Raw genomic sequence first — 13,154 nt, forward strand, 5'->3', positions numbered from 1 at the left:
GTTTGCAATGATCATGAACTACTTAATCCAGAATTGGAAGTATTTTTAAAGCCCATTACTAAAAACGTAAAACAGCTCACCTTCCAGTAAGAATGTCTTGTTTGATTTGCAAAAAATACTGGTACCTTAAAAAAAAAAAAAAGATAGCGTTTACTGGACTTATAACATTTAGAGTTTTAAAAACTGTATATTGGGCCTCCCTGGTGGCGCAGTGGTTGAGAGTCCGCCTGCCGATGCAGGGGATACGGGTTCGTGCCCCGGTCTGGGAGGATCCCATATGCCGCGGAGCGGCTGGGCCCGTGAGCCATGGCCGCTGGGCCTGCGCATCCGGAGCCTGTGCTCCGCAACGGGAGAGGCCACAACAGTGAGAGGCCCGCATACCGCAAAAAAAAAAAAAAAAAAAAAAAAAAACTGTATATTTACATTAACAAATAAAACTGAAATATTTAAGTATCTGCTTTTATAATATGCATACTAGCCCACATAAAGATATTTTAAAATAAACTTTCATAAATACATGAATCCAAACACTTAGAATTCTTTGATAAATGAAATTTGATACTTATATTTTGTTTCCCTAGCTTCTATTAAAAAACTTTCACAAATTTAAGAATTTCATGACTGAGGGAGATTAGGGAGAAATACTGTAAAGTGGGATTTCCCTGGTGGCACAATGGTTAAGAATCCGCCTGTCAATGCAGGGGACACGGGTTCGATCCCTGGTCCGGGAAGATCCCACATGCCGCGGAGCAACTAAGCCCATGTGCCACAACTACTGAGCCTGCGTGCCACAACTACTGAAGCCCATGTGCCTAGAGCCCATGCTCCGCAACAAGAGAAGCCACCATAACGAGAAGCCCGCGCACTACAACGAAGAGTAGCCCCTGCTCACCGCAACTAGAGAAAGCCCCCACGCAGCAATGAAGACCCAATACAGAGCACACCCCCCCCAAAAAAAAACAAATACTCTAAAGATTGGTGTATGCAGAAATTAGAACTGGGAAGCACAGAAAACTTAAGTAAGAGACATAGAAGAGCTGTCAGTAGCAACACACTAGAGACCAACTAAAGAAAATCACTCTTTCAGCTGAGCCAGGAAGCCAGCTGCAAGGACAGGCCTATGTGCTGATCACCGTATCACCAGGCAGCAGGAAGCTGCGAATTGTAGAAAAGCACTTTCCATCTTCATTTGGGTTAAGAAAGCTCTCTTAGATCAAAAAAAAAAAAAAAAAAAAAAAAACCAGAAAAAAGAAAAAAAAAGGTAAGTTCCTTTCCCTACTGTTGCTCTACTATTAAAATTGCCAAGTACCCAATTTCCTTTAAAACCAACAAAAATGTAAGTATCCTGTAACAAGAATGCTGAAGTTGCTTACAAGATGGCACTCCCCTTCTGTCCTTGCTAGTGGGTAGTCATCCCTTCATAGATTTATCAATGTCTGGGTAAAGTCACCTGTGCTGTATCATGTTGGCAGAAGATAAAATTCTGTGGCTTTTAATGTTTAAACAGAGAATTTTAAGACCTTCATTTCACCCCACTAAAAAAAGTACACATACTCCAAGAGCCAAAAATTATTTAAAATTTTAGTTGTTTAGCTGATTAAAGTCATTAAAGAGTTCCATGACAATATTCAAATTACCAAAGAATGTAATTAAAGTTTTCAGAGAATCAGATTAAAAAAGCTGATACAAATACCCTGGCTTCATATATTAATGAATGAAGTATATAAACTCTCTGTTAGGCTTAATACATAGTATTACACTATTATCTATGTACTCAATCCAAGACAACATATTTCTATCTGGCCTACTTGGCTTCATAATTAAAAGTTAAAGGTTTCTGGCAGGAAAGTCGTTTTTTTTTTTTTAATATTTATTTAGGCTGCGCCGAGTCTCTGTTGTGAAACCTGGGATCTTCAATGCGGCATGCAGAATCTTTAGTTGTGGCATGTGGACTCTTAGTTGTGACATGTGGGATCTAGTCCCTGCCCAGGGATCGAACCCGGGTCCCCTGCATTGGGAGCTTGGAGTCTTACCCACTGGACCACCAGGGAAGTCCCCTGACGGGAAAGTTTTACAGTTAGGATTGAAATGTGTATATCCTTGACATAATATTGTAAATCCTACACAAATAACACCTATGTTTCCTGAATTTGATTTACACACTGAGCAGTAAGGACTGATAGAGTAGAAACCGGAATTAAAAGTCCTAAGCTAAACCAGCCTGTGATCTGTGGCAAATTACTTAAAATTGGGTGGAGCCTTAGTTTCTCTATTTGTAAAAAGGAAGTAACATCATTAGCCTGGTATATGTATCCCAGGGGCCCTAAATATGGTGATAAAAGCCCAATTTTTAAAGACAATTAAGACCTTTAAGGTAGGTTAATAATGATTGAGCTAAATGCAGAAATATGTTTAAGCTGTAAAAATAATACAATAACATACCATGCACTAAACACCTATTATGTACTGAGTACACCTAAGCACTAAAAAGATATGAAAGAAATGTCATTTGTATTCTGATGACTCCTAAGAAAACGCCAATTCTAATTACGCCAGCACCTGTTAATACAAATGACATTTAACCTGATGAAAGATCTGTAACTACTTTCTTTTTTTTACCACTAATCCAAAATAGAATCTCAAGGCAAGGAGGTGTGGCCGTAATTTCTTGTTTTGTGGGGTTTAAACTAGTCCTTAAAATTTAGCCACTAGCTGTGGCTAAGGGTATCCTACTACTAAGCATGACCACAACAAGAAGGCTACCCAAGCACTAAAGTTTTAAAGGAGTATTTTTTAACCGTGGAATCACCTGGAAGCCTATGCCCAGGTCCCATCTGAGACCTATTAAATCAGAGTTTCCAGGGGTGCTGCCAAAGCATCAGCACGTTTTAAAGCTCCCCTGTAAGTGGTTCTAACTTGTAACCAGAGTAGAGAATCCTTGATGTACACAGTGGTGACAAAACTAAACTCGGCCCTTCACCCCATTTTACCAAGCAACGCCAGTTACAAGGCTCCAGGACATTCCATCATAAAGGATTTCTGAAACAATGCATTATTTCTAGGGAGAACAAAGATAATATTCTAGACTGATGGACAGCACAATTCCTCAATTTCTAGCAAACGTGATTTTACTTTATTCTACTTCATGAAGATAGTCTGACTTTAATTATCAGTGAGACATTTATTCCTTGGTTATGTTTTCAACACAGGCCATAAAAGAACCAACACATTCAAGCTCATTAAGAAATTTAAAGACAGTTTTCTGGGCTTCCCTGGTGGTGCAGTGGTTGAGAGTCCGCCTGCCGATGCAGGGGACACGGGTTCGTGCCGCGGTCCGGGAAAGATCCCACATGCCGTGGAGTGGCTGGGCCCGTGAGCCATGGCCGCTGAGCCTGCACGTCCGGAGCCTGTGCTCCACAACAGGAGAGGCCACAACGGTGAGAGGCCCGCGTACCCCCAAAAATAAATAAATAAAGACAGTTCTCTGAGTGAAATAAATTATGAATATGGCTACAATTGACAATATTTTAATTGCTTATGTTAACAAACTTTTCATAAGCATTAAATATGTTAGAAATCCAATTAAAAATTATTGGTCTTTCATTTACAAATATTTCTTATAATTTAAAAATCTAATTACATAAATATATATTATGGAATACTTTGTTACTTGATTTCAAGTTACAAGTACTAGTAAAAAATGCATTTTAAAATCCTTTATAATTCACAATTTTCAGTAATTGAGAGTCGTTTCCTTGAAGTTCCTCCAAAATTAGGGAAAGTTTGACTCCACTGAGAATTATTTAAGATAAAAGATCTTGTTATTTTAATTATTTAACAACAAAACCTGACTAAGAGCTACAATATTAAGCTAAATATTTATATGATACAACTTGGCTTTTCAAGATAAATTAGGTTGGACGTTATTAGGGTCAAATGTTAAGACTGCCTAATCCCAGATCTATATTCCTGAGTTCTCCTGTTAGAAGAAAGGTGACACCCTGCCCCCCAACAAACACACAGGAAAGGACTCTCAAAAGTTCTTTGTTTCTCCACTTCACCACAGTATTCTAAAGCATAACCAGTACATTAACATCTGAGAACCTACCTACAGGTGGCTTTAGGTGCAGATTTTTAATTTGGCACCCATCTTTCAGAGGAATTCTGAATATAGTCTGACCTATATTCTTATAGCTTATGGAAGGGATAATATGCTAATTTTTAATTCTGTCTTTTTTTAAAAAAAACTAATGACTAATTCTGTCTTTCAAGCAATACACAAGGTTATCACTCAGGTTTTTTTAAACAATGACAGTTACCACACTGTGATCACTCCTCACTATTTCCACCTTAAACAGTTCGCCTAATATTTACACACTACCAAAACGCTCATCTGGGTCATTCTTGTGTATACTTCGTCAAGTAGAAGGGACAACAAAATTAGCTGTAAATTAATGAGACCTACAACGGCCAGTAGAGGGGGCATTTACAGGCCTGAACGCGCTAGTGTGCTCTGCCAACTACCTTTACAAAGATGCCTGCCGTGCTCTGTAAAGTGCAGCACTCCTACACTCAACGGTGTACAGTTTATAAAGCCTATGTCCTCCTCCATGGAAATAACATATATGTAGAATATATTTTTACAAGAAAAAAAACCAGCAGACACAATTCTCACTATGCAGAATGCCTTGAATACAACTGCAGCACCATCTAATTACTGCAGTTAGTTACAGCAGTGCTTCTGAACCATTCTGCACAAGTAGAGAAGTTAATATTGATAAGTTAATATTGATCGGGAAGCTGCTTGTGGCTGGACGGCATGGCCCTGGGGTTTCAATTTCCTGAAGCCCTCCCAGCCATCCAACAGAGGAGGAGACTTAGCTTGAAACGTCTAGAACCCACTCTGTGTGCTGGCAGGGAAGCTCAGAATGATGTCATGATAATCTATTTTTACCTAATTCATTTCAAAATTTCATAATGGTTTTGACAATATTTTCAAGTAAAAACATGCTCCATGAAAACCCACCTTGTATATTCTTCTTGTAACTTGTTGGGGTCACTTACAAAAAATTTGACTCTAAAGTTCAAACTGTAAGGAGATCCTCCTAGAATTAATAAAAGCAGTTCTAATTAATTAGATTATATTAGTCCTTTATCTTTATCAAGTATACTTGTATAACATCAAATAAATATGTTTGCTCACTCTTTAGCTGCTTCCTTATTGGTTTGTTTGGATCCAGCCACCTCTGAAAAATAAATAAATAAGACTGATTTCTTTTTTCCTGGAGGAACTAACAGATCAATTCTTGCAAATCTGTTCCATTTGAAGATTGATGCTAAAAACTGCATTTTTTGAAAAGGCCTAGGTAGGGGGAAAAGCATCACTAAATTACAGACTCATATCAAATATAACAAAATTATGCTCGAAAGTATTGAATGTACTTGTGCTTTAAGATTTTGATTTCAATTTCTCATTAAGTTATATAGTGTGCAATAACCTCTATTCCAAAAGCGAAAATGCTTCATAATCACTGCAATATGAAGTGATTCTGTTAATTTAACTATATTATCTAATAGTCTATCAAGTGTTTAAAATTCTCTTTATCTTTCATAAAAATATGCTTGGCTTTATGCTGTCCTTCAGACAAAATTTAACTACCCATCATGAAAATCTACTCTATGAAAAATTTTAACTCCTGCTCTATCCCTTAAAAAAGAAAACAAAAACCAAAATACCCCCCCCAAACACCCCATACTAATTTCTTAAGAGACAGTGTTTAGTTTGGGGAAGGACTGCTTTTTGTATATGAAAATTTCAAGTCGTCTCGACACTTCTGAATGCCGGCTCAGCTCTATTTCAGGCGAACCGTAACTAACTTCAGAAAACACTTCAACCGCCAGCGTTCCGTTAAAGAAATGAAAGACTCCACACTGAGGTGACAGGCGTGGCAGCACCTCCACAGCGCTCACACGTCGCTACGCATAAACCGTCCTCCTACCACCCATACTTGACTCCATGCACAGCGCACAAGCAGATTTCACGAACAAGTGGCTGAAAGCCATCCATGAATCCTTCCTCGCCATTATCCATAACATCCGACATATCCAATCCGACTACTTCTACCTTCAAACGGGCCCTAGAACTGACTAAGCCTTCACCATCTGCTCGGCCACCATCCACGTCTCTGGGACAGCCCTGGCCACAGCCTCTTACCTGCGGGCTCTGCCCCTTACCGTCATCCTCCCTCCCCCAGAAGCTACAGTAGTCTCTTGTGTTTGTTTGTTTGTTGTTGCTTGCTACAGTAGTCTTTTAAAAGGCTCACTCCTTCGCTTAACATCTCTTGATAATTTCTCAATGTTAAGGTCCAAAGGCCTTACTGAGGCTTACATGGTCTCTCCCTACTTCCTTTTTTTATTCTATTGATCTTTCTTTAATGTTTTATTTGCCTCAGTCAATTTTTAAAATGTATACTTCAAAGAGGCAATTTTAGACTCCTGATACGTTTTGGAAGCCTTAAAATACCAATCAAAATAGGTGTCCAGTTCAGTTTTGACAGTTCCAAATCTGTGGCTGTCTAACACAATTTTTTTTAACATATACATATATCCACTCTTTCTTAGATTTTTTTCCCATGTAGGTCACCACAGAGCACTGAGTAGAGTTCCCTGTGCAGCGGGTCCTTATTAGTTATCTATTTTATATGTACCAGTGTGTACATGTCAATACCAGTCTCCCAATCTACTCCCCCTCCCCCCTGGTAGCCATAAGTTCGTTTTCTGCATCTGTGAGTATTTGTTTCGTAGGTAAGTCCCTTTGTACCCTTTTGTAGACCCACATGTAAGTGATACCATGTGTTAGTTCTCTCCTCACTTCCTCCACCTCAGTTTACTGACCTCCAGCTTAATGGCCTCCTTTGTGTTTCCCCAAGATGCCATCTTGGGGCCTTCAATTCTAACCTTCCTTATGCACAGAATGTCCTTCTCCGGCTTTTCCCATGGCTGACGTCTTTCGTTATCTAAGTCTCAGCTTAAATTCCACCTCATCAGAAAGGCCTTCATGGACTGCCCTATCAAAAGTATCATATGTCACAAAGCTCCTATCTACTTAGTTATTTTCCTTCGGGTAAGGAACGTTAAATTCCTTCATATCATTTTCTTAATTGCAACATATTTGTTTTACTTTTTTATTGCCTATCTCCTTTCTTAGATTTTGAACTCCTTAAGGTAAGGAATAAAATCTGATTTATAGCTGAAGGGTCAGTACTCAGCACAGAACATGGCATATAACATCTACTAAAAATACCTGGTGAAGGACTAACCCTGCTGAATGACTCACGGGGGCGGGGGAATCCGTTTCTGTGCCAATAATCAGATGGCTTTCACCCCTACTTAATTAACACATCTGTTCCCCCTATGTATCCACCCATTTATCCATAGTCTCACCCATCTATCTATCTATCTGGTGATTTTTTTCCTCCATACTTTCTAGAAAAAAACCCATAAATTACATTTATTTTAATGTCTGTGTAAAATCGAAATTTGGGACCAGTTAATGCCCCAAAGCCTGCCTTCCTCACCAGAAATGCAGACATATTTACACACACAAGTAGATGTGTGAGGCTGACACAGCAAGGAGTACACTAACAAGCACTGGGAAATGTAATACTTCCTCAATGACGTCAGTTAGATAGGACGTAGGTTCTTGGCTTAAACCATGAAGATGGAGCCAGATGAACTTGAGGGTCACCGGGTCAACCTCACTCACGCCACCCCAAAATTCAGTTCAGATTCTAACTAGCAACTGCACTGACTTTACCTGTGAAATCTTCACAGCAATGAGTCTCCCTCATCCTGAACGTGTTATTTCTCCATTTTCTCATGTCTTCTATTATCTCTTCCTGTAAAGTTTTATAGTTTTCTTCCTATAGATTTTGACACCCCTAATGTCAAAAGTTTATTCATAGATATTCAATGGATTGGGGTTTTTTAAAAGAAAACTTATTTAATTTGCTGTTTTGTTGGATTATGTTCCCTAATTGATATATTGAAAGTTATTGATCGTTATCTGTTTGTTCAGCTTTAAGTCCTACTAGTTGTAAAAGGTTTTCCAAATGATTCATGTGGAATCTCAAGGCAGATTCATTATATCACTAAGAAGAAATGAGTTCTCTGCACCTGCATCCCAAACACACAAACATATTCATTCCACAGGGAACTGCACCTGCTGCCCTCACTGAACCAGAGAAAGAGAAGAGGGATAAGCAGCATAGCTGTTTCAAATCGTTTTGATAAACTGTGCTGCCTTACCCTGAAAACTCTCCGCCTCTACTGTATTTCTCTCCTACATTCTTTCTTTCGGTTTCCTCTATTTGATGTTTCCACCAATCCTTGCAAACACTGAATCTTCTAAGAAATCCTTAACATTTTTTGTCTGCTCATGGCAGTCATTTTTATTCTGTGTGTACGTACAATATTTGACGTGGGAAAGCAACAAAAAGCAGGCAGAAGAAATTGGACCTAAGTCTATCCTTGAAAAACAAAAACTGCAATGGCTGAGATTTCTATAGTTGCAGTTTTTTGCCTGAGAGCAATCTCAAATCCTGCACCAGGCAGGGGACAGCCTCACTAACTTGAGGTGTCAGTGGACAGAGTTCAGGCAGGAGTGGCAGGGTACCCAGAAAATTGAGGAGGAAATCCTGAAAGAGAGGAAGGCAGCAGAAGGGCTTAACTCTAAAATCCGGATACAAAAGCCACCTCAACTCTGGCTGACATTTCAACTTCTGCATGCACAGGAAGACCCCAAAGCCCCAGGAAAGAGAAGCAGTTGCACACGTAAAGAAATGAATAGAGATAACCATTCGCCCAAAGGGAAGCAGAGTATGGACCGTGGGTCCAGCTCCACTCGTTCTCAATAACACAGTCCAAGTCGTACAGGACGTCACCACCTCGTCCATAGCCAAGCTCCTTCTATCACCCTGAGAGGTTCCCTGTGTCCCTCTGCTCCCAGCCCCCCAAGCCCAGGCAATCACTGATCTGCTTTCAGTCACTATATACGAGTTTTGCTTGCTCTACAATTTAATATAAATGAAATAAGAGTATATCATGTAGTGTTCCACTATGCAAAAATATAACAATTATCTTTCATCCATTCACTATTGACCGATGTTAAAGTTAATTCAGGAATGAGCTATTATGAATAAAGCTACTATGATCATTTGTGTGCAAGGTTTCATGTAACATGTTTTCATTTCTCTTGGATAAATATCCAAAAGAGGGGTTCCTTGGAGGTATATATTAAATCTATGTATCCTTTGAACGTCCTACCAGCAATCCTTAATAGCTGCTCCACATCCTTGCCAAAATGTGGCATTGTGAGACTCTAATTTTTTAACTATTCTAATGGACGTGCAGTGACATCTCATTGTGGTTTTACGATTCCCCGATGCACCTGTGTTTAGTAGATGTCCTTTATCACAGTGAGAATGTTTCTTTTCCAAGTTTAAGAGTTTTCATTATGAATGGATGCTGAATTTTATTCTATGTAAATTATGCCTCAATTATACTGATTTAAAAGAAAAATTCTAGAAGCTAGAAGCACACTTAATGGTGAGACACTGAGCACCTTCCTCCTATGACAGGGAGCAGGGAAGGCAGTGTGCTGCCGTCAGTCACCTCTATGCATCACTGTCCTGGCAGTCTCAGCTTTCATGTAATAAAGAATAAAAAATAATGGTAAAAAAGAATAAAGACTGGGAAGGAAGAAGTAAAACTCCCTATTCACATACAACATGATTTACGCAGAAAAAAACCATATGTTTACATGACAATCTATGTAGAAAGATAATCATGTAAACATGTTACATGAGCTCCACCCCATGTTACCAGAGCCCCACCCCAAACTTTCTGAATCAGAAACTCTATGTAGAAAATCCTACAGAATTTACAAAAAGTGACTAGAATTAATAAGTGAGTTTAGAAAGGTTACACGATAAAAAAAATAAACTGTATTTCTATATGCTAGAAATAAACAATTGGTAACTGAAAAAGAAAACCAACAATACCATCTGGATGGTTCTTCTATCTACCAAGTTGCCAAAGACAGAATCTGAGATACCAGACTCTCTGAGTTCACTCTTTCCCTCATGAGTCCTGCTGACTTTCTCTCCTGACTCTCTTGAGCACTTACCCACCACCAGAGCCAATCCAATAACTCACTAGTGCAACAATCTCCCAACTGTCTCTAGCTTGCCACTTTACTTGCCACTGGCTATACTGTACCCAGAGTGATATGTCTACAATACAATTTTCACGTTGCTTGTGTAACTAAATCCTTAGGCTGGTACAATCTTAACACAGATCAAAAGCACTTGATGATCTATTGCACTACTCATATCTCATCTGTGACCCATCTTCTCTTCCTGCTCTATATTCTAGCCATAGGTATTAAAAAATTCTCTTTCAGTTCCTCAAATACAACAGTCCTCTCTCTTCACTCTGGAACTCTGCATATGCTACTGATTCTCTCTGAAATACTTCTCTGCACCCCAGATCCCTTTGTCATTCCCTCCCAAAATGGAACCGGGTTTAAAGAGAACAAAAACAAAGATCTATCACTTGGTAGGCTACCGAAGCGGTTTATACAAAAGGTAGGTAATAAGAGCCTGAATTAAGGTATTACAGTAGAAACAGATGAAAGGAACATGAGAGAAATACCATATGAGAACATGAGAGAAATAAAAGCAAGCATTTTAGCAATCATGTTGTACTAAAACATGGTTTGTTGAAATAAGTCATTCTCTATGTGACTTCTACATTTCTTCAAGCCAGATGAAATAATTCAAGAACACTGAGTTATATAAAATTAATCTTCAAACAGTAGACCAAGGTATTCTCTATGAATCATTTCTTACCTAATAGTCTATTGGGTTAGAGCAGTGGTTTTCAAAATGTGGTGCCTTGAACTACTAGCAGCGTTAGCATTATAGGGGAATTTGTTTGAAATGTGAATTACCAGAGCTCCACCCTAAACTTTCTGAATCAGAAACTCTAGGCATAGGGCCCAGAAATCTGTACTGTAAGAAGGCTTCAGGTGATTCTGATGTAAGTTCAAGTTTGAAAGTCACAAGGTTAGGGGATACGGAAACAGTAGTAAACCAGTAAATATCATAACCACAACAAAACTATCAGAAGGATGAAACTGCAGAAAGAACAAGTCAACAGTAATCGATAATCTACTCTTTGTCCCACTGAAGGGCACTGTAATTCACTCTGCGGGCAAAAAAAAAAAGTAAGTAAATATATTACTCATAACGCACACGAGTAATATAATCTCGAGGCTCTGATGAATATCACGCTGATAAAAGCCACTAAGGTACAGCCACCGTGAAGTGCTTATAAAATTAAAGAAATTATGGGTAATGAATTACAACCATGTTACTCATTATTTTGCCCACTCACTCAATACACATTTACTGAGTACAACTATTATACAAGACATTATGCTAAGAGCTAAAGCTGTGATAAATAGGTTTTAAATGAAAGCAGAAGAAATTTCAAAAAGTCAAAGCTTTTCTTTTAAGTAATTTTGTTTGTTGCACTGGAATTCACTGCCAAGGAAGATTCTAAAGCAAAGGATAGTCAACTATGATTCTGTGTTTGTTACATATAAGACTACAATCAAATGCTAGGTGCTTTTTTAGTTTATCAGTTATAAATCCAATTAAACTAATTTCAGTATCTACACGCCTAAGACAATACTGATTCTGATCCTCAAAAGCGAATATACAGTATCTTTACATATAAAATATATATGCAACATATACATTTACACACTATATACATGTATATAGAACATATATGAGCTTTAAGATGAAGAAACTCTTAACTAGTAAGAATTGACAGGGGTTAATTCTTCAGGGATATTACCAAGTCCCTTTTGGTCACTGCTGGTAATTTTATGGCATGAGTACCTCCTCTCCTCAATATGCTCATTTTTATAAGTCCTGTGCATCTGCATCATTCTCTCTTGGGAAGGGAAAATAAAGGCTTCGGAGTCAGATAAATGTGACTTCAAATCCTTTTGCAGCTACTTAATTATCTGTGTAATTAAACGAGTTTTGTAAGCCTCCGTTTTTCATCTTTAAGAGAATTTTAATGATAGTTTCATAAGACTATTGTGAGAATTTGGTTTACTAACCAGTCCGCAATAGATATTTCATAAATGTTACACCCTTACTCCTTCTCTTTTTTAAAGTGGCACCTCTTTTCCTCAGTCCATTAATTATCCTCAAAGTCTTGACATATTTCACACTGACAACCAGAAATGGGACAACAATTACATTTGTGCTCTAAAGGCCCCTCCTTAGACACCTTTTGGCATTTCACAGATTCTTCTGAATATTTAAATACTGAAGCTGTAGTGCTGTGTACAGAAAAGACCTGCAGGGGGAGTCAGGAGACCCAAGTCTAGTTTCATCAATATCAGCAAAGTACCTTGGGCTTTATCTCCCTGGATTGGGATAATTTCTCAGAAAAGTAAGTGTGGTAAGACAAAATAATCTCTAAGGCTTCTTTTGCATCTTTAAAACTGTATGATTCTAATCTGGGGGGAAGAATTATTCTGGATCATCAGCAATTGGTCCCTGGGACCTGGAAATATAATACCTTATTTCAGAAGGGATGCTCAAGATAGAAAAGTAAGACAAAGTAAGGAAAAGTAGGAGATGGCCAAAAGGTCAACCCAGCTCCAAGTACTGAGAGCTCTGCTTCCCCACATTTATCCCGCCGTAATTGTTTTAGAGTAGAAATGTCTTCTTGTGTACAAATTCATGAGACAGAATCTTTACTTCTGGTAACATATGTATGGTCTCAATTATTCGTCCTTCTGGGACACTTTCTCAGTGACTGTGGTGATAAGTCACTGGTCTCTTTCTTCTTCGTTGCCTGTCACTTCTCCAAACCATCTAAAGACAGGCTTCTATCTAAACGGTCTGACCCATGAGTGTCAGCAAGATAATCTAAGAATTATCTATTTTTTAAAATCTCAATATTGCACATAGTAGCAGACACCTTTCACGTATTTGCCTGGCTAACAATTTACCTTTCTGTGAAAGATAGCATGACTGACATTTCTACTCACTTCTATCAATATTTTC

The 13,154-nt window shown here is 38.5% G+C and overlaps 1 protein-coding gene across 2 annotated transcripts in view; it reads right to left on the minus strand.

The window, feature by feature from the left end:
• PTPN4 (protein tyrosine phosphatase non-receptor type 4) overlaps positions 1 to 13,154 on the minus strand; it is a 183,426-nt gene that overhangs the window by 92,828 nt on the left and 77,444 nt on the right. For both annotated transcript variants that reach the window (XM_081242821.1, XM_081242820.1), the window contains exons 4-6: positions 5,204 to 5,246; positions 5,027 to 5,105; positions 81 to 125 (exon numbers count right to left, since the gene is read on the minus strand). In XM_081242821.1, coding sequence (XP_081098947.1) covers positions 81 to 125; positions 5,027 to 5,105; positions 5,204 to 5,246 — 167 coding nt within the window. The remainder of the gene's footprint in view (positions 1 to 80; positions 126 to 5,026; positions 5,106 to 5,203; positions 5,247 to 13,154) is intronic.

Source organism: Mesoplodon bidens (genome assembly GCF_964165515.1).
Source record: "Mesoplodon bidens genome assembly, chromosome: 8".
In the NCBI taxonomy this organism is placed as follows: Eukaryota; Metazoa; Chordata; class Mammalia; order Artiodactyla; family Ziphiidae; genus Mesoplodon; species Mesoplodon bidens.